The sequence below is a fragment of the Camelus ferus genome, chromosome 1 (assembly GCF_009834535.1).
Source record: "Camelus ferus isolate YT-003-E chromosome 1, BCGSAC_Cfer_1.0, whole genome shotgun sequence".
Lineage (NCBI taxonomy): Eukaryota > Metazoa > Chordata > Mammalia > Artiodactyla > Camelidae > Camelus > Camelus ferus.
In genome coordinates this window covers 109018500-109044062 of record NC_045696.1, presented here as the reverse complement: position 1 = coordinate 109044062, position 25563 = coordinate 109018500, and the positions used below count along the sequence as shown (strand labels likewise).

Here is a 25563-nt window from a genome sequence, read left to right as displayed (position 1 = left end):
GCAGTCAGGGGTGCAGCGGGCCAGATATGGGAACGTGAGTTTTTTTGTCCTTCACATTACAGCTGTTAAGAATGGTCTCCATGGTTACAGCAGCTTCTCAGAGGTATCTTGATTTTCATTTTCTGTACTTCCCTAAATGTCTAATTTATGAATAATCTGCTTAAGCAACCTGCTGAAAAGTTTCTGCAAAGTATATGAATATCAACAAATATATATTTATGTATATTCAAAACAATCAAAAAAGTAGGCTGATAGGCATTTCTGGAATTTTTTTTTCTTTCACTAAAAACAGAAATTAGGATCGACTTAAAAAACTTCAAGTTAAACAAGATTCAATGAAAGAAACACTGCCTTCACGTTCTTCAAAGGCATGTGAGCCAGAGAGGGGCTGGAGCTAACCTAATTATGTTTCCTTTAATGTGAAATAGCATCTCACCATCACATTCAAATAGCTGGGAGATTGATTTTTTTTCCCTAGTGCTCCCTTTGAACATGAAAGTGTTTTTTCCTGTTTTTCCTCCCCTTGTGAGAACACTGATAAGAATGGATCGATAATTACATTGTTGGATAAAAATGAATATAAATTTTATTGAAAAACAACACCAGCAACAATGTGGGGAAAGCATACTCAACAGCCACTGGCCCACACAACTCAATGCACACATTATGAAAAGTCAACACCTCTTCAGAGTTCCAGCTACTCACTCAAATGAAAAGAACTGATCGACCTCAGGTAAACACTGACGTGGGACACAGATGCCCCCCACCTCTGAACACTGTGCCAGTGGCAAAGGACGCAACAGTACGGTTCTCTCGCTGGCTGAGGGTGAGCTAGTGTATTTCAAGGACTCACTGCTTTGGAGAGAATCTTGTCTTCTAAGACCCAAGACCACTGGGAAAACGTTTTTACTATTCAAGTCCTTTGGAGAAGAGGATTTCACAAAATTTCTTGGCAACTTGTCCCTCCTGCTTAACAACAGGAAATACTTCTTTATGTCTAGCCTCAATCCTTCATGCTTCAGTTATCTATTTACCTCCTTTTACTCTCAGCAGGCTGTAAGGAGTTTGTCCCGGAGGGACAATGTAACATAGGGGGAACACACAATGATCACAATCAGATTGTTGAAAACGGAGTCCAGCTGTGTTGGTGGCGCTTCCGAAACAAGTTGAAGGTAATTGCGGTTGTGGTTGTAGCCCATTCGTGCTATCCCACTCCTCAGTTCTCCCCAACCCTCCCCAACCCTTCACACCCTTATGTGGCCTGAGGGCTGCCATCCTAGGACTTGCAGCAAAAGCTCTCTGAGTTCGATCAGTTTCAATCCTTCACTGGCGTAGGAATGAGTGTGGTCAAAGCTGTCCCATACACTCCTACGGGATTTCTAGGCAAAGCACTCCCCAGTCCTATTACATTCGTGTCTTCCCACCACGAGAGGCAGCCCCCAGCCTCGCTTCACAGCTTGTGCGTGGCAACGACGTACTCCATGTACACACAGGAAGCGCTGAGAAGCCATGAAAAAGCACCCAGTGAATTTAACATAAACATCTCAGTCGCATTTTTCAATTTCTGCCTAAAACCCCAGTGATAGATTCAGCCTCACAGCGTTGGGGGTCGGGGGTCGGGATGCAGCGCCGGCAGATCCGCATATCGGCCACCAGGGGGCGCCCGTGCCATTCCACGGGCCGCTGGGACGCTTCGACCGGGAAACAAAGATGGGGATTTGAATAAAAGACTTCAAAACGCAACCCCGAATTCTACCCTGAGCAGCATGCGTGTAAAAATTCATGAAGATTGGATTTCATTTCGTGTGTTTTTAATTCAGTGGATAGAAATGCAGGTGTTGTCTGACTGTGTCTACAGCTGTCTTTACAAGGGGCGGGGGCGCCTGGTTAATTGAGCAGGGAGGGGAGGCTGATGCTCCACCTGCGCTTTGAGAGGCTGCGCCTCCTTCTCTGTTCTTGGGAAAGCTCCTATTTTGCTGGGTGGCATCCTTTGCACGCCCCAGAATGTATTGATTAATTACATTGCTTTGTAAAGGATGCATGTCGTTCTCAGCAGGACTAGATGAGCCAGCCAGCTCTGGGTCCAGTGAGTGACATGAGTCATAGAAGGCACTTATTATTTTGATGAAACACAGCATGTTGCTTTCAGCCTATAAAATCAAAAGAATGAGAAAAGGCTGTTTTCAGGGTGTAAACCCTCCCTTGTTTCCCTGTTGTGGTGCACAGCTGATTCCGCCTCTGTGGCCTTTGTGCATTTTCCAGGCGTGAGTGACATGGTGCTGAATGCCTGGGTGGCAGAGCCTGCCAGAGGATGCTGGACACAGGCCAGGGCGGCTCAGCCCCCCAAGGTGTACTGCCCTTGTGTTCCAGGGCCCCCAGCCTGGTACAGAACAGGCACCCCATCACATTGCTCTGGACTGGGTCCATGCTGGGTGGCAGTGGGGATCTTTGGGGGTGGAACCCCAGGGAATGATGGACTGAAGTGTTGGAAGACTGGAACTTGAGACAGGTGTGGGCAGGGGTGGCTGCTGCCACCCACCTTGAGCTCTGGGATGGTGGGGCAGGGCCCTTCCATTCCCTCTGTAGCCCCAGTGTGGAGGGTCAGTGTGGTGCTTATTAAGTGCTCCACGAATAAATGAGGAGGTTCTGAGGATCCTGGCTGGCCCTGGCTGTAACTGAGCCCAGGGGCATTTGGAGGGTAGGCAGTGTGGGCAGAGTGCTGGGCAGTGCTGCCCCTCAGGGGCCAAGGTGCTGAAAGGCAGGGGCTGTAGAGCTGGAGAAGCAGGAGGGCCGTAGGGACCACCTCCAGTGTCTCCATGTGCTGGGATGGCGCTGCTGTGGCCACACATGGCCGCTCAAGGCCCCTCCATCCTTCCCTCTCATTGCCCTCACTGAGACAGCCTTTCCACTGTTGCCATAGCAACGCTGGCCCGAGGTGCTGCTAAGGGCTGGCTGGGCAGCCGAAGCTTCTCAGGTCAGAGCAAGTAAGGGGCTCGGAACTGTCCCTATAGGAGGGGGGTCCTGGGGGGGTTTCTCTTGTCTAGGAAGGGGAGGGAGGGGATGGGATAGGGACAAGCACAGAAATTGCTCCCAGGGCAGATCGGCATCTCCGCAGGCATGGCTTTGGTGGTAGGGATCTTGGGGGCTGACGGGGCCCTGTTATCCTGGGGGTCCCCCTGGCACTGCAGCATTTGCACTCCTCCTTGCCTGGGTCTTTAGTTAGGGTGATGGCCAGGGTTCCCCAAGGGCCCAGCCTCATGAGGCTCCCTGTAATGGGTGCCAGCTGCAGCCTGAGGCACAGGCTCTAGGGGGACCTGCAGGGGCCAAGTGAACCGAATCAGTCCCTCTGAGAGCAGAGTTGGAGGTCTCATGTCCTTAGGCTCAGGTGGCAGGACTGCCATGTGTCCCTGAACCCCCTGGCCCCCACCCAGGACACTCAAGAGTGGGCACTGGCTGCTCTTTGCCTTGGTATCTCCCATAACTTTTCTGTTGCCACATTCCCAGCACACACAGGCATTGTGGAGGCCCTCTGCCTCCAGCCACTTGAGGGGCAATTAGCTTCCTCTCCACACCTCCTCCCCAGCCCTCAAAGAGCAAGGAGTGGCAGCAGGAATGCGGAAGGTGGTCAGGTCTGGGGTAAAAATGGTAGTCCCACCTCCCCCTGGGGTTGGGGAGCTGGTGAGAAACACTGTGATGCTACTTGAGGGGGGTGCGAGGATTCAGGATGACCCAGCCTCGCAGGGCACGTACCTCTTCTCTCGCCCCACCGCGGCCCGGGCAGCATGCCTGCATTCCCACACCAGCCCTGTAGCAACCACAGCAGTATCAGCACGAGAAGGGGGCATCTGGGCAGTGGGGTACAGTTTACAATACCTTAGATTTACATAGCACCTTTTTCTTCTAAAGGGCCTTTGCCTCTGTCCCCTCGGCCATCAGAACACAAGCATCACTGCTCCGGCGGCGGAGCAGGGAGACTGAGGCAGAGGCCTAGACGGGATTCCATGCAGACGCAGTGGTGTCCGGGGCTCTCTGCACTGCCCCTGGGCCGTCCCCAGGCGGGCCTGGCGGAGGGCCCCGGCAGGCGGTGGTGGGGCCCAGGCCGTCACTGGGCATTCACTTTGTATTTCAAGATGTAGGAGTAGAAGTTGTGGTTGGCATTCTCCAGCACCATGACGTAGACTTCCTGGCAGCCGGCCGTGCTGCAGCTGCCCTCCCAGTAGCCCTCGTGGTTCAGGGTCAGGGGCCACGTGTCCTGCCCCTTCACCAGGGCCTTGGCGACGCCGTGCAGCTTCAGTTTGAACGGGACGTTGTGGTTGGCAGGAAGCACGCCCGACAGGGGCTCCAGCAGCTCGTTGTCCGGCCCCCAGTTGCCGAAGCTCTCGGGGAACACAGGCCAGTTCACCTTGGCGTTGGTGCAGCACAGGAGGTAATTGAAAACGAAGATGTAGTTGCCTGGTTCCTGCCTCTTCTTGACGAAGATCTTGAGGGCAAACTTGCCGGCGTGGGGCAGCTGGACTTTGAGCTCTGTCCGCTTCTCCCGGTGCAGCTGGAAGATGTAGCGCCGCTGCGTCTCCTCGGTGATGGGGCCGTCGTCCCCGTGCAGCGACGCCAGGACGCTGATGCCCTCCTCCACGCCGAAGCTGACGGAGCAGCGCCCATCGCTGGTGTAGATGACCGGCTCAAGGTGGGACGGCTTCACGATGCCCATCTGCTCCGAGAACCAGCTGGGGCCCACAGGCTGGTGCAGCTCCGCAGGCAGCGGGACGTCCATGTCGGTGTAGTGGCACTTGAGCGTGTACTCCAGCACCGAGCTGTAGATCTCCGAGTTGCCCTTGGCGAAGATCTGCAGCTTGTGGGTGCCCACGGTCGGCGGGTAGACGTCCAGCTTCATCCCGTTCTTCCTGAGGTTCAGCAGCCCGTGCTCCTGCTTACCAGTTGAGCATAAACATGAACAGCGTCGGGGCGCAGCTCTCGATGGTGACCGTGGCTTTCCCGTTCACTGTGGAGAGGAGCCAGGGTCAGGTGAGATGGGGTCAGCATGTGCCCGACGTGCCAGTAAATGTTTAACAATAGGATCTCTGGGGGAAAGGCCCTGACTTACAGCCTCTGCCCATTTCCACGGCAGAGATACCTTCACTATGATAGCTTTCAGCCACAAGTGTGACGTCACTGAACAGGATCTCAGCCGCGGCTGCACACCCCTGGAAGGGCTCCCCTACTCCCTCGAGGTGGTTTTCTTCCAGAGAGCTGAAAGCTGGGGGTCGATCTCAAGAAAAAAAATCTGCCCCCTAGCTGTATCGCTTTGCCCATTTAATTCACATCAGATGAAGACTGCACAGAGGGTTAGCCTGATTCCAGGGCAGGGAGAGACGCTGGTTGGAGAGCCACCCTTTGACCGTCACCTCCAAAGTTCATCTTACTTTCACTCTGCTCCCTCCAGCATCAGATCATTACAGTGTCATGGCTGTCATGTCCATGCATTACCTTTAAAAGCTGATTGGAGCGGCTTCCCTCCAGGAAACTGTGCTCAAGGGGTGGGGCTGCTTCCTTGTCTCCCCCTCTCCCCTACCCCAGGCTTCTTGATGGAAGTCAGTGGCTGCATGGGAGGGTCTTCTGCATCCACCCCTCCCACCGCTCCCATTGCCGTCCAGCGCTGTCTTCTCTGTCCTGGTCAGTTCTCTGGTCTTTGCAGCCCAGGGAACTCTCCTACCTGGTCCTCCCTGCCTTGCAGGACCACAGGGAGGGGCAGGGTTTCTCTGAGAGCCTCGCCTTGCCTTCCTCTCAGAAGATGATCCCCTGCTCCTCATCCCAGCCACCTCCCTGGCCCCATTCACGGATGAGCACAAAGGAAGGAGACAGACTAGTGTCTGATCCATGCTAGTAACTCTCCCCAGCCAGGGGTCCAGTGCTCTTGCTGGGGAGGGGGAAAGCCATGCCCAGGCTTTAGGACAAGTGTCCCAAGACTTCCGATCTAATCAGCCACGAGGTCCCCTGAAGCCAAGCTGCTCAGCTACTACATTCAGCGCTACCTCCCATCTTGGGAGTGAGAATCCCCACACAGGCCACAGGACAGGGATGGAGGCTCAGCTGGCCTCTCCCCTCCGCCTTCCTCATGGTCCCTCCATCTGGAAGACTTTCCCTCCCTTCTCAGGCACGGCTGACTCCTTACCTACCTTATTCTCCCAAACCCCTCCCCGCCACAGTTCCCTTCCACCAGTTCAGCTCTCTGATATCTGGCCTCTGCTTCTACTCTCCAAAGTCTTCAGTGACTTCCTTGGAGAATCTGGGCTGCTGGCCATGCCCTCCTGGAAGTCCTCTCCTCACCTTTCGTCCACCGCCCTCTCCATCCTGGCCTCTCCCCACCCCTGTGATCCACCATCCGATCTCTGTTACCATCCCTTCTCTTCCCATTACACTAACTGTGAGATCTTTGTGCTTTTGTGCTATTTTCTTTGTCTACACTTTCTCCACTGCTGTCAGCCACTGTGGGACAACTGTTCCTGGAAACCTCCAAAGGAAAGTGACCAAGAGCAGTAGACTTGAATCCCTCTTCTCCCTTCTCTTTTTCTTCTAAGCCACTCAAGGGGCAGAAGCTATCTCAGCCCTCAACTCCTCGTGGCCCCCAGCCTGCTCCATCTTGTATCCCAGGTGGTAGTGAGGTCCCTGTGCAGTTCACCTTGGATGCACAGGGCCTGCCAGCACCTCCACACAGCAGCCCAAGGGCTCCTGCAAATATACACGCAGTCACTAGTGGGCTCAATTCTGTGGGTCACCATCAAACTGGAGACCAGTGAAGAGGCCTCCAGCAGCACACCCCTTCACATCCTGGGGCCCTCACACCTGCTGTTCCCTCTTCCACTGTCCCCAAACCTGGATAAGACCTTAACGTAATGTTCTGACTGCAGAGAAGGCTTTCCTGGGGGGGAGGTATAGCTCAGTGGTAGAGCGTGTGCTTAGTATGCACGAGGTCCTGGGTTCAGCACCTCCAATAAAAAATAAGTAAGTAAATAAATAAATAAATAAACCTAATTACCTCCCCCCACAAAAAGCAAAACAAAAAAACAAAAGCTTTCCTGATGCCCTGGGGTTAGGCTGAGCTGCCGGGAAGCCCCTCTCCTCGCCCGAGGCTCCTTCAGGGAACTTAGCACCACTGTGTAATGTCTGTGTTCTGTGTAATGTCTGTCCTCTCTGCTGGCGTGGGCACGTGGGGAAGGCCCATCCGCCTCCTTTCCTGCCGCATGCCAGGCCTGGCCAGGGCCCCTGGCCCAGGGGGTTCTTGGCAAAGGTGAGTTGAACAGCTGGGAAGACCTGAAGTAAAGGATTGGAGACCCCCAGGGACCCTGTAGGAGCCTGTGATCTCTTCCTTCCCTCGTCCCTCCTTCTCCCTCTCCTGCTCTCCCCTCCCGGCCTTTTGCCCCCCTCAGTTTCCCTCTCTGCTTTCTTCCCATCTCCACTCTTAACAAAATGAGCTCCAGCAAAGACATAGTCTTTAAATATGCTTCATGAATATGCAATCAAATTTTAGATTACTATATATTGAGAAAGCCAGCGTTAACATGTCTATGTCTCTTGAAAAGGCAAACTCCTTGGTGGCATTGTGTTGACAGTGGTGTGGCCTGGCCCACTCCTCCCTGTGGCCCCGTGGCCCACGACGGACAGAGCCGGCCCCCGACCTGACATCCGTGCAGCTGCCCTATTCTCAGGACGGCAGCCTCATGCTGTTATTTTCGCAGCAGGAGCTGCCAGGTGTTTGTGGTTTTCAAAAGTATTCCAGAGCTCAGCAGCCTGGTTAAGGAGGCCATTGTGAGGTGGAAGGGACTAGGCAGCTGGGACCAATGTGGGGGGTGCCTGTGCTCCTCGTGTCCCCATTTCCCTGCAGCATAGCCTGGGGATCACCCGCAGTCTGCCCCAAGGACCCCACTGTGCTAACACTGGGTGAGCTCACGGCTTCCCTCTTGGGAGCACACAGGCCCCCAGGTGCAGAGACGGGGCCCATGGGCAGTGCTTGCAGAAAGTATGGGGGCGCACTGACCCGGCTGTGCTAAGCCCTGAGCTGCGGTCCTGGCCCCCCAAGCCCGGCCTGCCATGTACCCTGGGGTTCACAAACACACCCAGCTGGCTGCCTGATGGGGGAGGTGGGGAGCAAATGTCAGTCCAAGCCAGCCCTGGGGACAGCCCAGTCCCGGTCCTGCACTGCCCAGCCCCAGGGCAATCGGCTGGAAGAGGCTGGTCCTGCCTCAAGAGGGAAGGAGGCAGAGTAGCGGGCAGAACCAGTAGCACCAGGCCGGGGAGACAAGGCTGTGAGAGGCCAGGCTATGCCCCTGGAGCCCGGCCCTCGACTGGGCTGCCTGAGCTCAGATGTCGAAGGGTGGCTGCATCCTTCCTGTCCTGTGATGCTCATTCTCCTTCAGCTCCCAACACCTAGCTCAGCGGCCACCTCCCTAATGTAGCACCCCCCTAGCACTCTGTCCTGGGAGACCCCCGCTGCTCCCCCACCAGCGGGTTAGGCCACTGACACACAGATCCCAGCTCTGCGGGGCCAACACATACTCTCTGCCAGGCGTTCGGGAGCATCTGTCAGGCACCTGAGCTGGGAGGAGTGTGTAGCCAGTCCTCTCCCTGCTGAGTCAGCTGAGGGAGACGCACCCCGCTCGGGACCACCAGCCCTGGCTCCCTGACCTGCTGGGCGGGGAGCGCGGACCTCAGAGGCTGCAGGAAGAGCTCCTGGCCCGGCTGGGCCAGCTCCGGTTACCTGTTTTGATGGTGGAGGTCTCCGGGTGGGCGCTGAGCATCCCCTTGTTGTAGAATTCGCTCTTGTGATACATGTTGTTCTCAAACTGCCTCAGGGACTGTGGAGGCTTTAGCAGCTGCCAGTTCTTGTTGTCTGGGAAATGGTCCTCGATGAACAGCGCAGGGTGCGTGAGGAAGTAGAATTCGTTGTAGCTGGAGGGGGAAGAGCTGGTCAGTACCCGTGTGGGTGGGTGGGGGGCTCAGCCGTGCAGAGGAGCAGGTGGGGTTCACAGGGGGTCTTTGGGGCCTACTTTTTCAGCTAACACATCCACAGTAGGGTCCCACCCACAACCTGATGGGAAGAGGCACCATCTGCAGCCCTAACACCGGCACTGCAGATGCCCCCTCAGTGGCTGCTTCCAGAAACAGGAGGCAAGGCCGGATCTGAGGCCCATTTTACGAGAAGGTCACAGCCCAGGTGGCGCAGTCCAGGTGGAGAGTGGGCTCCCCTTGCTCTCAAAACCAAAGAGATTCGAGCAAATCCATGCCCCACGGACTAGGTGCTAGTGACATGGAGGGACAGCAGGGAGGGAAGGCCGGGCGCACCAGCTCTGCACGCAGCCCGGGGTGCACCACTGTGCAGGGAGGAGGCCCTGACGCAGTCCCTGGAAGCGGCTCTCTGGAGGTCAGTGATGGGGATCAGCGGAAGAACAGGGAACTCAGCTGGAATGGGGGAGCCTCCTCGAGGCCCAAGGCGAGCAGTGCTCAGAGCTGACAGAGCGGAGGAGGGCTGTGACTGGACGCGCCCTGTGTGGATGGGCCGAGTGCATGTGCTTGTATCTGCCCTGTGGGAAGGACCGTCAGGTTAAACTGCACAACTGAGGCAGCGCCCTCATCTTCCGGATGAAAAGCCACCTGAGCTGCTGATGTACATCAAGACCCAGTGGGAACGTCATGGCCTCAAGATAAGGCCGGCATCTCGGAGGCCAGACCTGCACACTCCAGCCCCGGCACCCCAGCCTCCCTGCCCCATGGTGGCCACGGTGACCCGGCACAGCATAGTGCCCCTTCCCACAAACCAGAGCCCCTTCCTCAGAGATGGGGTGTGGCTGATTCAGCCCAGAGAGGAGGGAAAGGAATCCAGTGTCCGGGAGAAACAGTGGAAGAGAATTCTGGCATCTGTGGATGGAACACAGTCAATGGCCAAAGGCCTGAGGGAACCTACAGACACTTAAAGAAGCTTCTCAGGCCTGCCTTTCTGTGCATGTGGCCCGTGTGTAGGCAGACACTGTCTTTTAGTACTTGGGTGGGGAGAGTGCCCAGGAGCCAGGGGGCGGATTTAGTCATTGGACAGCGAGGTGACAGAAAGATCAAGGCCCTTACAGTCGGCCTGGAGCTAGCTCACTCCCAAGCCCGAGGAAGGGTGGGAGTGGCCAGCAGCAGACGGAGGCCCCCCTGCTCTCCTCCCCTGCTGGCCTTCTCCCCCTGCTGCCTCCTTCCACCGACCAGACACCCCGCAGAACCAAGGCTGGCACTTACAGGAAGGTGAATTTGGAGGTGGTGGAATCCACCAGGCCGCTGCCCCAGGTGCTGTCCACCAGGTGCCATCGCCCCTCCAGGTACACGGCGTTCCAGGCATGGTCAAACTCTCCAGAGAAGCTCTGCCCCGGCTGGTAGCCAAAGCCCTTGGAGTAGCCAGGCACGGTCATGCACTGCACACCGGCGATCCTGGGGGCGGGACGGGGGTCTGAGAGGTCGCTCCTTCTGTGGGTGGGGAGGCTGGATCCCCTCCTCCCCCAAGCCTGTCTGCGGCCCCAGGCCTCAGGCACTCTGCTGTCCATCAGTCCCTCCCTGTCTCTCCTTTTTCCTGCCTCTTGCACAGTCATACAGCCTGAGGGCTTTTATATGCAGGACCTGGGGACAAGGGGGGTGGGCACAGGGTTGGCTGCTCCCACTGGAACAGACCAGCTGCAGTTTCCGCTGTCTGCTCCTCCCTCCAGACTGTACAAACCACTTGGGAATGTCTCTCCCCAGAGCCTGCCTGACTGCTCCGCCAGCAGCCTGCAGGAGGACACGGTGCGACAGCGAGGACCACCGGGGGACCGTGGAAACCTGGGGGATGATGATGTTCTTGAAGAACCAGAGAGGATCTGGAGGCGCGACTGAGGAGCTGGGTCTAGATGACACGGGTGGGGCATCAGCGAGGGGTGCTGGACCGGAGGGTGAGCCCACTCCCCTGCCACGCCTTGACCATGGACAGCTGTGTGGGGACCTTTGGGCCAGGCCAGTGGGAGTCCCCTGTGACCCGGGGATGACTGGCCCACTGCCAGGATGGTTCAGGTCTGACTGCCAGGGCCACAACAGAGCAGTAAGGCCATTTGCTGACCGATTGCTGTGGCCACGGTTTAAGAGTCCCTTGTAGTTGTCACTCTGGGAGTGGAAATGCTGACCAGTCGGCCTGAGCTTTTATCAAGGCCCCCTTGAGAGCATTCCCCAACCACTCACAACCAGTCTGGGATGACTTTCTAAGGCCTGGACAGCAGGGGATGGGTGCTGGTCACTTCTGGGGACCCCATGGGCAAGCTACAATCTGGGCATTTGTAGCTGAAACCCTGAAGCCCAGACCTAGGCTGTGGGCACCGCCCTGCAGCCACAGCCAGTGTCCTGAGAGCCCTGCCACGGCCAGGCGGCCCCCACATGGCATCTGAGGGGTGGGCTGCTCTTCTAACCCAGGAGATGCCCTGTGCGGACACTTCTGGGGCCAGTGTGTGAGTCAGAACAAGGTGCTCCTTCTTTGAGACCCCTTCCTTTCACCGGGAATGCTGGTATAATCAACACCCAAACCCGTGGTAGCCAGGATGTCTGCAGTGGCCCCTGCGGACGGGGCTCAGCACAGCTGTCTGCTGACTCTACCGTCCCCTCACACGAACCGGGTGTGCGCTCCGGGGTGTAGGCAGGGCTCATCTCAGGGAAGTGGCCCCCGGGCAGCCAGGGTCTTTCCAGCGACCAGATCTGAGCCTCAGTTTTTCTAAACGAGAGGCCACGGAGCCTCAGGGTAATGGGGTGAAATGGGCATGCATTCAGGATAAGAATGGGGAAATTTTCCCTATAAAAATGAACTTGAATTAACAATTAGCAGAATATTGGATTAAATAGTATGTATCTCTATGTACATATCATTTGTAGAGAGAGTTGGTGAGGCCAAAGGTGTAGTTACCAGACTCCACCCTGCCCTGGGGGCTGCGCACATCCCCAGGGAACCGCTCTCTCCTGCAGGGGGCAGGCCTGCTCTGCGGGGGGCTCCTGGGCTGGGAAGTTTTGCAGCCCCCACCTGTTTCTGCCTGCATCTTCACAAAAGGAGATCCAGGTCTCCCAGGCTGTCTAAGAAATCCCACAAGAACAGACCAGCTGGGCCCTATGGGAAGATTTCGGGAGCACCTGGGAGACCAGGGCAGAGAGCAAGACAAACTAGATCTGGATGTCAGAATGTTCTGCTGGTAAAGACTACCAGCTCCCCAAGCAGAATGGGGACCCAGAGGCAGTGGGTCCAGGAGCCCAGGAGCCCAGGAGAGGAAAGAGAGTGCAGCAAGAACTCCTGGAAAGCCCCCTCGTCATTTAGCTGCAACCAGATGTGAGGCCCAAGGGTTTGTTCTCAGGATGGGCAATCCGAATGAATGTAGAGTCTTAGAGGAAACAGCCAGCAGAGAGGGGAGGGTCACATGCGTCCCAGAGGCATTGGACAGAGGTACAGGAGGTACCTCCATTGGAGGTAGGGCTCTACATACTCAAGAGAGTGGGTGAGGAGAAGGAATGTTGTGAAAAATATTTAGTGAGGTCAGAGATGCTCCTGACACGCTGTGAACTGACAAGAGCCTGTAAAACTCCACCATCAGCACAATGCCTCTGTGCGTGTGTGCGTGCGCAACATGGAAGACGGGAGACAGATTGGTCTCTTCGTAATGGGATTAGGGGCGATTTTAATATTCTTCTTTACGCTTCTCTTTATTTTTACAGTTTTCAATAACGATTATGGGTTACTTCTCTAATTGGAAAGAATCCGTAAAAACTACCTGAAAATGACATTCTCTGCTGAGTTATTTTCCTTTCTTGCCCAGAACGACAGGGCATGTGAATTTCTAGGATGATGGGGAGGGTACAGGGAGGACTGGGAACAGCAGTATTTGGAGAAGGGGCTGCTCTGCAGGAAAGGGAGGGGAGCTGTGGGCCTCGGGACACGCTGCCCACAGTGGCTCGTCCTCCGCTCTGAGCCACCTGGAGTGAAGGAAGGAAGGAAGAAGCGCTGAGTGCCCACGCAGCCTCCAGGTGCTGTGATAAAAATGGAGTGGGTGCTGATGTGGGCAGACAGCCGGCTCAAGCTCTGCCTGGGTGTCCTCCTGGGAGAAGCCATGTCCTCAGGCTGGGGTATCCTCCCACCCAGGAGGTGAAGTGAAGGTATGGTCTGAGCACCAAATGGCAGGGGGGCAGGAGTAAGAACCCTGCCCCAAGCCTAGAAAGGGCTGGAGGAGGGAGAAGTGAGTAGCTGGATGTCCTCCCCAAGGGCTCCCAGCTGGAGGGGGCGGGGACCGGGCTGAGCTGGCAGAGGAGGGCTTGCTCCAGGGTGACTTTGCCAGGCTCTCCACAGGACAAAACGAAAGGTTGGCATTAAGTGGTCTCTAGAGGGTGATTCTCCTCTGACAGGCTGGGGAGAAGCTGAGAGGGCCATGGGGAAGGCCTGGGGCAGAACAAAGATGAAAAAAAACCCTCAGCTGTAAGCATCTGCCACGCTTGACTATGAGATGAGGCTATTTTGTTACCTGGCAGCCATGTGCAAGATGAATTGGACAAAGAAGTCATAATGCAATGCATGATTGTTAATAATCCACAGCGCTCATGCAGAAGTGTAGAACTAGTCATTCCAGCTGCTGGTCGCTAGTCAGGATGAACCTCCACCATTTCATGTCATCGAAAGATCACCGACTCTACACACTCCAGGCAAAGCGCTATACCAGGTGCCAGGGAATAAGACCCCATTTATCCTTTCAGAATATACTACGGACTATAACATAATAAAATACAGTATACTAAAAGTAAAGCTCACTGGCCACCGTAGACATGCTCGTAGTTGGAAGGGGGGCAGATACAAGAAAAGCCACTAAAATGCTAGTGATAAGCATAGCCCTTTTAGAGAGCCCCAAGGAGGAGGAATTTGCTGGAAAGATCTGGGGGAGCACTGAAGAAAGGGCAGAGGACGAGAAATACATCCTCCTCTGAGAGAGCTTTGACCAGCCATCCTAGAGCCGAGACATCACCCATGTAGATGCACCTAGTAACCTCAGGCTACAGAATCTTGGTTTTCACTTCTGACAGTTTGGAAATCCCAGCGCCAGTGGGGTTTCCAATGTGGAAATAATGGAGGAGGTGATGGATTCAGACTGTGACTGTCATTTTATACAGAGATGGTCCGGCCCCAGCAGCAGCAGGGCTGAGCTGCCTGCAGTGGGCGGTGCACCCTGCACACAACAGCCCCTGAACACAGTGGACTTCCTCCACTCTGAACACTTCTCGCAGGATGGCTGAGCCACGTGGAAAAAGACGGAGGGAGGCAGGGATCATAGCCGTAGGAGAGGCAGTGAAGCTTGCCCTTCTTCCGTATCTTGATGAGAATATTGTAATTTCTAATAGTAAAATTAGGAGACATGGTTTTATTAACTTTAAGCCCAATGGTCAGTTTAACTGGGCAAACATATGTGAATTAGAATTTTTAGGGCCTTGCTGTTCCGAAATCATTCATCCTCAAGAAGGTTAATGTTATTACAATAAAAGTAAATTCTGAACAGAAAAAAAAAATTGTGTTTTCTACACTGCAGCAGGACAGACATAACCATGACTTACATTTCACAATTTATGTAGTTGATTTCTTGTAAATTTGACGGTGTCTTTGTATTTCTGCTCTATGGCCCCCTTTCCCTTTTTTTTATACCACCCTATGTCCAGGTCAGTAACTATAATCAAGGTAATAATTCTCACTCCAAAGCCCTGAGGTTGAGTTCAGGGGCCTCCTCTCTGACAAATGAGAAATCCACAGTTCAGAGAGGGAGACTGACTTGCCTGGGGACACACAGCCAGCCAGGGGCCAAAGCAGCACCAGGGCTCATTTGTCCTGATGCTCAGGAGGCCTCATATTGCACCAGCTCTTTTGTACACTGAGGGTTTTTTTTTTCATCTATAAACTTTTGGGTGGTATACGGAGTGAAGTTTAAGGCTGGTTTGCTAGAGTGATGTAATTCACCTTTGTGAGCACCATCCTTTGGGGTATCTATAAAGGTGGGGGAGTTCAGATGCCCCTTTCAGTGGCCCTCTATGACAGAGCTAAGGGTTTTTCATCTGCCTCTTCCCAGCCTTTGGGGGCCTCAGGAACCAAGTGATGCTCTGGGATTGTCTGGGACATGATGCTGAGCTGCGCACGCTATTGTGACAGCTGGAGGATGCATGGAAAACAGACTGACATCTGATGGGTGACAACCAGTCTCTGCAGCATCAAAGCTTCAGACTGGTAATAAGCTCCCAGCTTTATCAAAAGTCCCTGGGAAGTCTGCTAGCTGGTGGTGCTAGAGCCGTGATAACAGAGAAAGGAATTATCACAGAGGCTGACTCAGTGGCAGGATTCGGGGGAATTAAGTTTTGCCCCTGCAAGGAAAGTAAGCAGAATTCATCAAGGCCAGTGGGGAACGGAAGCAAAAGGAGAGACATTAATACTGGACCACGGAAGGTCGGGAAGAAACTGGACCAGCATTTACAAGCAGTAGCGCTACCAAAAAATAAATGCACGTTGGTTACTCGGGAAAGACGATGAATGAATGATATTGCAAAAATATCTGAATTCCCCACCAAATTACTTTATTAAATCAGTCTTTAATGAGGCCCTTGCAGGCAGGTGGCAGGGACAGGCAGAAGTAATGGTGGCCGCATCGGTACAACTCTTGCTAAGAGGCCACCCTGACAACTAAGCAGGGATAAATCAGCAAGTGTGGATTACACGTCCTCGGTTACTAAGGAATCCGCTAATGAATTTACCAAACCTTCAGCCGTAATTTTAAAGAGAAGGGAAATTAGGAAAGATGCGTGGACAAGGTTACTGATCTTTAAAGCCAAAGTTAAAGGAATTCAGAGAAACTGTGAGCTATTGTGTGGTTAAATGTCCCAGGCAATGCGGAGAGCATTTCACATGGTAACTGCCAGGCTGGAACCTAACTTTAAATGATGCAAAACGTTGGGATGTGTTTTAATGATCAGCTGTGGGCCAGAATCTGGCTGTAGTTCAGCCTCTGGACTAGGCCAGAGAGCTGACAGTTCCACTCAAGGCAAATGTCAGTTTTCTGAGCCTACGTGAGTCTATGTGGGTCTGCAGGAAAGTTCTACACAGCAAAAACGTTCCCATACTCTGACAAGGCAGGAGAGTTTAAAAAAACCCCAACAACCTCCAGGTTAGCAAACTCCAAGCTGCATGTTCTCGTTTAGGGCTGTAGTCCTGCTGGTGGGAAACAGAGTTCCCAGGGTGCAGATGAGAAAACTGAGGCTCTGAGAGGCTAGGTGCCTTCCAAAAGGAATAAAACTAATATGTGGTGAATTAGGGACTGGAAATCAAGGACTGGTAAATGAACTGAGTCTTCCTGGCTTAAATCTGATACTCTCAGACCATGCTAAGAAGGCTTCTATTGGATAAAGAAGGATCTATTCTATGACTTAAAACCCCGAGGGTTTTCCAATTTGCAAATTAAGATGAAAATAATTACATTCTGAAAAATGCTAGGCACAAATGGAACTGAAAGCAGATTGAGGGTTATTTCTTCATCTAAAAAGAGAGTAAGGTCGATTTCATACAAGTCTGCGAGGAATATCTTGTCATTTCCTGGCACTGAGGGCCTACTGTGTGTAGGATTCTGAGATGGATATTCACAGGGGAAGCAGGAAGGCAGGGACGAAGACGTAAAAGACCTAACAGACCTGTAAGACCTACAAGGGGAAATGAGCACAGGTAACACCTACATGATAGAACAAAGTCCAGAAAAGAATATGACAAAGTGGTAAGTGTCATCTCTAAGTAGTAGGATTCAGGGTACAATTTTCTTCTTTTTGTTTCTGTGCACTTTAGAAATCATCTACAGTTAAGTGTTTGTTTGTTTTTTTTTAATTTAGAAAAGTGATTAAATAAAAGCACAAGACCTGAGCGGGTGTATAGGTGTGCTGATGGCATCAAGAGAGGGCGAGCAGGTGGGCGGTCCTGCAGTGGGGCCTGGGAGAGTATTAGAGAGAGGGGAGCACACTGAGCTTGTCCAGCTGGAGTGTGGGAACTGCTGGAATGCACAGGGCTGGAAGGCGGGGTGAGGCCGGGTTTGGGATGACTTTATGGAACAGTGTGAGTCTTTACTCTTGTTCAAGGACTGTAGGGCCTGTGGAGCCTGGGCAGGGGGTCGGTGAGCATCCTGGTTCCTGGAGAGTTGGGGTGCCAGGGCCTGGGGTGGGGTGAGGATGTGGGGGGCAGGGAGATGGGTTGCAGAGGAGTTGGCATCCTCTGCAGCCTGACCTGCCCTGATCCCCTCTGGGCCTATGGTCTCAGGGGTGGGCCTTGGAGGTGGGGGAAGGGAAGAGCATAGAGCAAGCAGGAGAGTTGGAGCAACATGTGCCTGCACTCAGCGGTGGTGATCGGGGCAGGGGGAGGCCGGACAACTGGGAGTCAGGCCAGGAATGGGTTGCGTGTGCCCCAGGAGCAAGACGGCACATGACCACTGCACCACACTGACACATCACAACGGCCCGACTGTGGACCCTTAAGTGTTTGCTGCTACTCTTGGTTTGATAATTACCCTCTGCGGTCCTGGCCAGCTGATACCTGGGGGCCTGAGAAGACCCACTCCCAGAAGCCTGCAGGACAGAGTACACAGTCTGTCCACACCCCTGGGAAGGGGCTTTTCGGTGGCCCCCAGGGCTGACTGTTTCCCGGGGATCACAGTAGACCCCAGTGGGCACAGGAGGCTGTGAGGGTCAGCAGGGCCCCCCAGCCTTGAGTCACAGCGTCGAACCAGCCGTGAGTCTCCAAACACAAACCACTTACCAGCCACTCGCCTGCTCTCACCCCACCTCCCGGGCCACCCGGCCAGGTGCTCGCTCCCAGGGCAGTGGAAACGGAGCCCACAGGCGCCAAGAGAGGAGCTGCTTCCTCGTTATTCAGCTTTTCCAGCTGACAAATCTTTTCAGGGAGGAGATCTTTTGTTTCCCCAGAGAGGGCCCCTGTGCCAGCCCCGAGGACAGCCTTTCACAGTCCTCTTGGCGTCAGCAGCCACTGTCCTCACATTCCCAGATCTGCCATTCTTCTAACCTTCAGCTGCACAGAGATGGGAGAAGGTGGAAAAAGGGCCTTTTATAACCAAATTATCTCTGTGCATTCATCTGCCATTATGTTAATGCATCACGAAGCCCAGCAGATGGTACAAAGTCAATTATGCTGGTGTTAAAAAGGGAGAAATTGACCTTTTCAGGACTCACTTGGATTCGGAGCAGAGTTTGCAAACTCAGGTTCTGGGCCCTGTCTGTGCGTGAAGGCGCATGGTGCTTGGCCTGGGGAGAGGCTGGGTCAGGGTGGTCAGCCCGGGACCCCTCCGTACCTGCACATTTTCTCGAAGAGCCCAGCATAGCCATCACAGTTGGTCTTCTGGGTCTGCAGGATGGTGGTGGGTTTGAAGGCTTGGCGGTCCTTCTCCTGGGCAGCCTCGATGTCATACTCTGGAGGGCAGAGGAGGGGACCGTGAGGAACCAGGTCCTGGGAGACGACCGGGCTGGTGCAGAGGAGAGGGGGTCCCCTGCCTGTGGTACCACCCCCGCCCTCCGCTGTGGCTCCAGCATTGCACCATTTGGGTCGGCCTCCCTCAGGCGGGGGAGAAACCACTGTGGGCTGAATGGAACCAGGGCCTCAGGCTGGGCAAGATCTGGAAATGCCACCTCTTTGTGTGGGTGGTGAGAGGAAGAGCGAGGCTTTGGCTCCCGAGGCTTCCAAGGAGGGGCTGGGAGGGGAAGGGACTAAGATGGCACTGGGGGTGGCGGCTCCGGCCGCTTGTCCCCTCCTCCAGTTCCAGCTGCAGTGAGGCTGCTCACCCGTCCTTGCTGGGGCCCCCAAGGCCAAGGCCTCACCCTGACCCGCAGGGGGTGTACTGAGCTGTCGTGAGAGCTTGTCTCCCCCATAGCCCATCACTCTGCTAATAAGAGAGCCTAAGGTTGGCGGGGAGGCCCTGAGGCAGGAATCACTGTGGCCTTTGAGGGCATGGGGGCAGGAGGTGTATGTGAGTGAGTGTATGAGTGAGCGTGTGAGGGTGAGGGTGGGGGCAGCAAAGTCCAACAAATGTTCTGTTTCCCACCCCGCTGCTCCCTGGAAGCCCAGGCTGAGCTGCTGGGGTTCAGGTGGAGGAGGCGGCCCCTCAGGGCCTATGGCCAGACGCCCTACCTGTGTCAGGGGAGTCCATCCGCTAAGCTGCATCCCTAACTGCTGCTCTGGGAGGTCAAGGGGAAAGCCCAGGGGCAGCAGGTCAGGGGAGCCCCACTGGTTGTTATGTCAAAGAGAAAATGCTAGAAGTCCACCTCTCCACCCGGCTCCTCCACTGAATGCAAGGGGCAGCAGCCAGAATCCCCTTAGCAACCACCCGCCAGCTTGGCTTGAGCTGGTCAGATTACCAGGCTGTCCCGTGCAGAGCTGCGGGCAGCTGCACAGGCCCAGGTCCCCTGGGGTGGCTCTGGAGAACCTGGAGACTGAGCTGAGAGCAGTGTCCGAGGTCGCCCAGGTGGGAGCAGAGAGCAGGGAGAGCGGTGCCCACCCTTCTTGGCTCAGGTGCTTTAAGAAACCTCTTAAAGTGTGGTGATAACTTCTCAAATAGCTGTGACTCATCCCCAACCTCCTTTTGGAGACGACCTTCTGCCCTGGGTTCCCATCTCTGTGGAGCAGGATGGAGGGAAGGCTGCTGCTGGGTGAAGGGCTTCCACTCTGGCTGTGGGCAGAGGGCCACGTGGGATGCCTGCCCACCCACCCTTCATGGGGACCGCTGGCACATGGTGAGTTACCCATCTTGGGTTAGTCTTTGGCTATTCTACCCAACCATCCGGGAGCCCCTCTCCTTCACCTTAGTCTTACTCCACACACTCTGGTGATAAAGTCAAGACCAGAGATGATGCTCTTCTGGGACCAGGGTCCTAGAGCCAGTGGCCCCACCAGTGGGCCTACCTATGTGGTGGCAGATCCAGATCCAGATGGCGCGGACCCTCTCCAGGTCACTGTGGGCCTCCTGGAGCAGGTCACTCACCAGCTCGTCCAGGCCACTCTTGACCGTCACCTGGGGAGTGGGAGGGATGTGCTATGGCAGGGCCTGCACGAGGGCTGTGGGGAGCCCAGTGCATTGCCACCTGCAACCAGGGCCTCTCTTCCTCCAGGTGGAGAAAGAGGAGAGGCCCAGAGAGGCCAAGGCTGGGCTGAGAGCAGCCCTTGGTGGGGACTGGCCATGGTGGGCAGTGCTGACCAGCTGACCCACTGGGCCTGGAGCCACCACATCTTTTCTGTGTAGGTCCTGGGGCCACCCAGGTGGGCATCTGGGCACTACGGCAGGCTCCTAGTCATGGTCAATGCTCCCCAGAGCAATCTACAGATTTAGCACAATCCCTATAAAATTTCAACAGCCTTTTTTTTCTTTTACAAAAACAGAAAAGCCAATCCTCAAATTGATATGGAATTTCAAGGGGCCCAGAATAGCCAAAACACCTTTGAAAAAAGATGAACCATGTTGGAGGACACACATATCCGGATTTCATACTTACTCAAAGCTACAATAATCAAAATAGTGTGGTAGTGACATCAGGTCCTGGCCTTCTGTCCCCCATCCACGTGCTGTGGAAAGGCACTCTGGGTCACCCACCCAGGGGATTCTTGATACATTCAGGAGGGGCTCAGGGAGGGGCGTGGCCACCCTGGCTCAGGGAACTGCAAGCCACCTTGGACGGAGGGGCTGGGGGGCGGCCCACAGGCCGAGGGCCCAGCTCTCCTACCTGTGAGGCATAGGTGTCCAGTTTCTCAAACTGCCGCAGATCCAGGGGTATGGATTTCAGGCTGGACCTATCCCAGGGGTAGGCTGGAAACACAGGGAGGCTCAGTCAGCGGCCGAGACCGGCTGACAGGGCTGCCCAGCCCAGGCCTCCCTGTCTCTCTGAGGAGCTGGGACTGTCTGGCCTTCAAAATGATTCCCAGACTGAAACCCTGCTCTCAGGAGCTAGATCTCCTAGAAGGGTTCCTTGGTCAGACCGGTTTGGGAACCGAGGCGACTCCTCACTGGGAACAGAAGTCAGCAGTGAAGAAACTGGCTTCACCTCAGTGAGCTCAGCAGCCCCAGACGGACTGATGACGGAGCCCCTTCTCCCCACCACGTAGTTTCCTGCAGCTTCCCCGCCAGCTGTTCCGGGAATGAGTTCTCTTCCTCCCTCGCCCACGGTCAGCTGGAGACTGACCACATGCACCTCAAGGGCAGTCGCCCAAGATACTGTGCGGAGGCCCCTGAGGGAGGCTGGGCCTCAGAATCACTTACGGATGTCCAGCCTTTCTCAGAAGGAGCCTGGACCCGGGACAGCCCCAGGGAGCTGCTGCACGGCTAACCGACCAGCGGTCAGACCCATCGATCGATGGACGAATGGGCAGCAAACCCCTGTCCCAGCCCAGAAAAGAGCCCAGGCTCTGGCTGAGTCTTCCTTACTCAAGGCCCTCTGACCTAAATCAGCCAAGCTGGGTGGGAGGACAGGGAGAGGGTGAGGAGAGGATGGGGCCAAAGGGACCCTGAGCCCCTAACTCAAGTGGACCAACTCTCAGCCTGCATGTCAGAAGCCTCCAGGGTGCTGGGTGCGTGAGGGGTGCAGGTGGGGCCCCAGGATATGACAGCAAGCCTGGGAAGAGCACAGAAACGTGGGGGTGTGCCTGGTGGGGCTGTGCAAGGCCTGGGTTTCAGTCGGGCCAACTTCCACCAACCTCTTGGCCTCAGGAACGTATCTGTGGGGAGACTAGGGGAGTGAATGAGATGGTGGGTCACGTGGGAAAGTCAGTGTCACTGATTCCCGGGGGGATGCAGGGTGGGGGGTCCTCTGCTGGCAAGTGCAGGATCAGAGGTATGAAGCCACTGTGCCCAGTGTGGGGCTGCGCCCACATGCATCCATATACCCCCGAGGACTGTGAGAGTCCCGTTACTCGGTGCTATAGACCCCAGAGATGTGGTGAGAGAGTGAGGATGGGGTGTCACCACCAGCTCTAGCCGGAGCTGCTCCACGACCCCCTCTGGGCAGCACTGGATGTGACACAGTGCCAGCTGGTTAGGGACCTGGTCACCGTCAGGCCACAGAGGGGCTCCCAGGCACTAGCCAAGTTCAGCCCTCAGAGGCAGGCCACATGCATTTTCCCTCTGCTGAAAAGCCCCTTCCTTTAGGACCCAGGCCTCCTTCCTTCTCGACCTCAGACTGGGTTTGGCCACCTCTCTCTGTCCCCTGGGTCCCTCTTAGGAGGAGGGGTGAGGGAGGGGCCTTGGTCCCTTTGACCTGAAGCCTCGGACACGTCCAGGATCCGAGGCTGTTCCTCTCCTAGGAGGGAGCAGAGCGTGTGGTGGGCAGGCAGGTGGTGCACACCCCACTGTGAGGCTGTGGCCTCACCCAGCAACCTAGCCTTTTCTTTCTTCACTTTCTGCTCTTCCACAAAGACCAAAACAGTCCCTGGACCCCTGCCCCCACCCTTCCGTCCCGCACGGTCTTACACCGGAGCGCCCTTAAAGCCCTGCACCATCGGGGCTCACTCGGCTGCTCCCGGAGCTGGGATTTTTTTGCCTCCATCACTCAGATCACCATCAGGGCCTCTCCTGGGCCCAGCCAGCCCCTCAGAAGGGAGTGGGGACACCTGAGCAGCCCTGCTGAGCTTCCCCCTCTCAGTGTCCTCTCCCCTTTCGGGACTCTGGCTCCTGTCACCCTCTGACAAGGGCCGTCACGGGGACTTAAGTGGGTATGAAGTGGACTTACACATTTAACAAGCTTCAGCTCTGCAAACGAGGCCTCCCCTGCCCCCATTTCCAAGAAGGATGGCATTTCTAAAATGGGACTGAAAACTCTATTATTAGTTCTACCCTTTTTGGGTTCCATCTTACAATATCTGAACATTAAAAATACCCGTAATGATTTATGCCTCATTAAATTTACCTTTGGAACAGATTCTATAAGATTCAAATATGATTTGGCATAAATACATTTAAAACACCAGTGGCATTAACTAGATTATTCTAATTTTAAACCAAAACAATGGGAAGATGTACCAAACTGCACTAAACCTTAGACGCCATCTGGTCTACTGAGGGGGAAACTGGGATCCAGGGAAGGTGAGTGAGGACCAGAAGCAGGACTGGAGCCCGGGTCATCTATCACCCATTCCGGGCGTCTTTCTCTGCCCTGCTCTGCTTATTCACACGTCTCCTGCCTTTCAGAGGCTTGGCATTCCATTTGAAGTTAACACAATTCTGCGTCCTGCTTTTAGTGTTTCCCATAATGGGCTGCCTTGTTATTGCTGGGGTTTATGCTCCAGCTCTGGGATCCCGTCTGGTGTGTAAGCTGTTTTACTTCTCCACCTGTGCGCATGCAGACACTCTGGTCCCCTGAGCCCAGAGGTGGCCCCAGGCTCCCAGCACAGTGCTCCAGGGAGCCATTTCCAATTGACTGGAGATTGGCCCCAGGGGTTAAACCAATCTATTGTCTCAAAGAATGGCCCCAAGAAGGCCCTGCAGCTTACCGTGGGCGTCTTTCCCTCCAGGCTGCCGGGGTCTTGTGTTTCCATTTTTATCACCTTGTAAACCTACAATATCCCAAAGGCCAGAAGTAGAGACACTTCAGAAGCAATAGAAAAGCAAGCACAGATGGCTCCCTGTGTGGTGGTCCTTGCTTCTGAACCCTCCTCTTCACCCTCCTTCTCACCCCTTCTTGTTCCCATCTCCCACCCCCGAATTGCTGCTGGGATTGCCCTGGACTTCCTGGTGAGGCAGAGGGAGGACCAGGAGCCAGGGAAGGGGTGGCGAGAAAGAGAAGTGTAGTCTGTGAGCAGAGGGAGAATCTGCTGGGACATTGAGGCTTGTGATTATTCAGTGGCCCTGCCCGGACCCCTGTGCTCTCAACCTCCTCCGGAGGCTCCCAGCATCTTGAACACAGTTGGGGATCCTGGGAGCACCAGTGAGTTCCCTGACGGGGGACCCCCAGGCAAGAACCGTCCACGGGCAGACATGAACGTGGGGAGACGGGAATTATTCCTCAGGAAGGTTCAAAGACAACCAAATCCCATAAACCCAGGACTGTTGAGGCAGAATGGTCACCAACGGTTATCAGACTCCATGAGAAACAGAAGAATCTCCTGCTGATCTGAAACCAGATCAGGAAGATGTGGGTCCCTGATGGAAGCAGGAGGATCTGGTGGAGGAGGGGGAGTGGGTGCCAAGGCTGGTTGTCTTTGCCCTTGAAGGCCATTGTAGGCTGTAAATATAACAACGGAAGGTTGCAAATGTATATAGGCCACTCTGAGAACAGTGGGCCTGTTCCTTCTTACACCCACATTTTGTTTCCACCTACATACCTTGGTAGAGTGATGGGGGTTCAGAAGAGTAGCCCCCAAGTCTTGTGTACCTACCACACCTGGCTCATGCTTTATATTGCCTAGCTCCTGTAACCTACACGAGCCTCTGAGGGACGCTGAATTATCATCCTCCTCCTAAAGATGAGGAAACTGAGTCCAAAAGAGAGGTTAAGCCACTTGCCTGAGCTCACACAGCTGAGCTGTGAATCCAGCCATTCAACTCCCAGGGGCTGCCCTCTCCGCACCTGCCTGCCCTCGTGAGACCTGGGTAGCCAAGGGCTGCAGGCCCAGGCAGCCTCGGAGGAACTGCCTTGGCCCACCGAGTGGATGTGGAGTGAACCTGAGCCTTGGCTGTTCTGCAGCCTCCATTCCTTGGCCAGCATTTCCCCAGACCCCTGTTTAGCCACAGATTGGACAGATGCAGGGAGAGGACCGAGAAGAGGGCAGAGGAGACGTGGTGGGCCTGGGTCCAGGCCTGTGCACATGGCTCGGAAGGCTGCCAAGTACGGTAGTTAAGAGCACAGGCTGCATTTGGACCTGGGTTCTGACCCGCCTCATAGTTGGGTGACTTAGGCAGCTAACACCTCTCTGAGTCTTTGCTGATTTAAAAGGTGGGGATAATTCTGGTATATATCAAAGAAGTAAGTTACTGAGTGTACAGTGCTTAGCAGTGTCACAGTCAATAAATGGTATCTAAAAACAACGACATTCTTGTGATGAAATTCATCTTTAGCTAAATGCTTGGTGTTACCCATGCCTAATGGCACAGACTTTAAGGACAGGGGTTGCTGACTATGGAGAAGAGAGCTCCCAGGATGAAGCTGTTGTGTCTCTGCCTCATTCCAGTGTGTAGACCCAGGTCACCACTCTCCGTCCCCTAGAAGGTGCCCAGGCTGGGCTCTGGCTCTTCCAGCTGCTCTCCATCCTCCCTGCCAGCCCTCCACATACAAGCAGCCCTGTACGTACGTACGTTTAGCCAAGGAGAACTTCTTGAGCAGCTGGGGCATGGCGTCTCGAGGGTGGACCTCCACAGTCAGCTGTGTCCCTGCAAAGGAATAGGAGGTGATATTCTCTGCCAGATGCTGCCAGGAAAGGGTGCAGTGTCTCATAACAGATGTCCTGAACAACAAAACACAAGTGGTTTTAGAGCTTTCTTTTGAATA

General features: G+C 54.9%; 1 protein-coding gene across 1 annotated transcript; it reads right to left on the bottom strand.

Moving 5' to 3' along the window:
• Positions 1 to 560: 560 nt before the first annotated feature.
• Positions 561 to 25563, bottom strand: KY (kyphoscoliosis peptidase). The gene is given in 9 exon segments (XM_032488102.1): positions 561 to 4933; positions 4935 to 4999; positions 8753 to 8943; positions 10270 to 10458; positions 18393 to 18510; positions 19997 to 20105; positions 20812 to 20894; positions 23570 to 23632; positions 25371 to 25563. Coding segments are annotated over 9 exon segments (1788 nt in total). The 5' UTR covers positions 25510 to 25563; the 3' UTR covers positions 561 to 4102.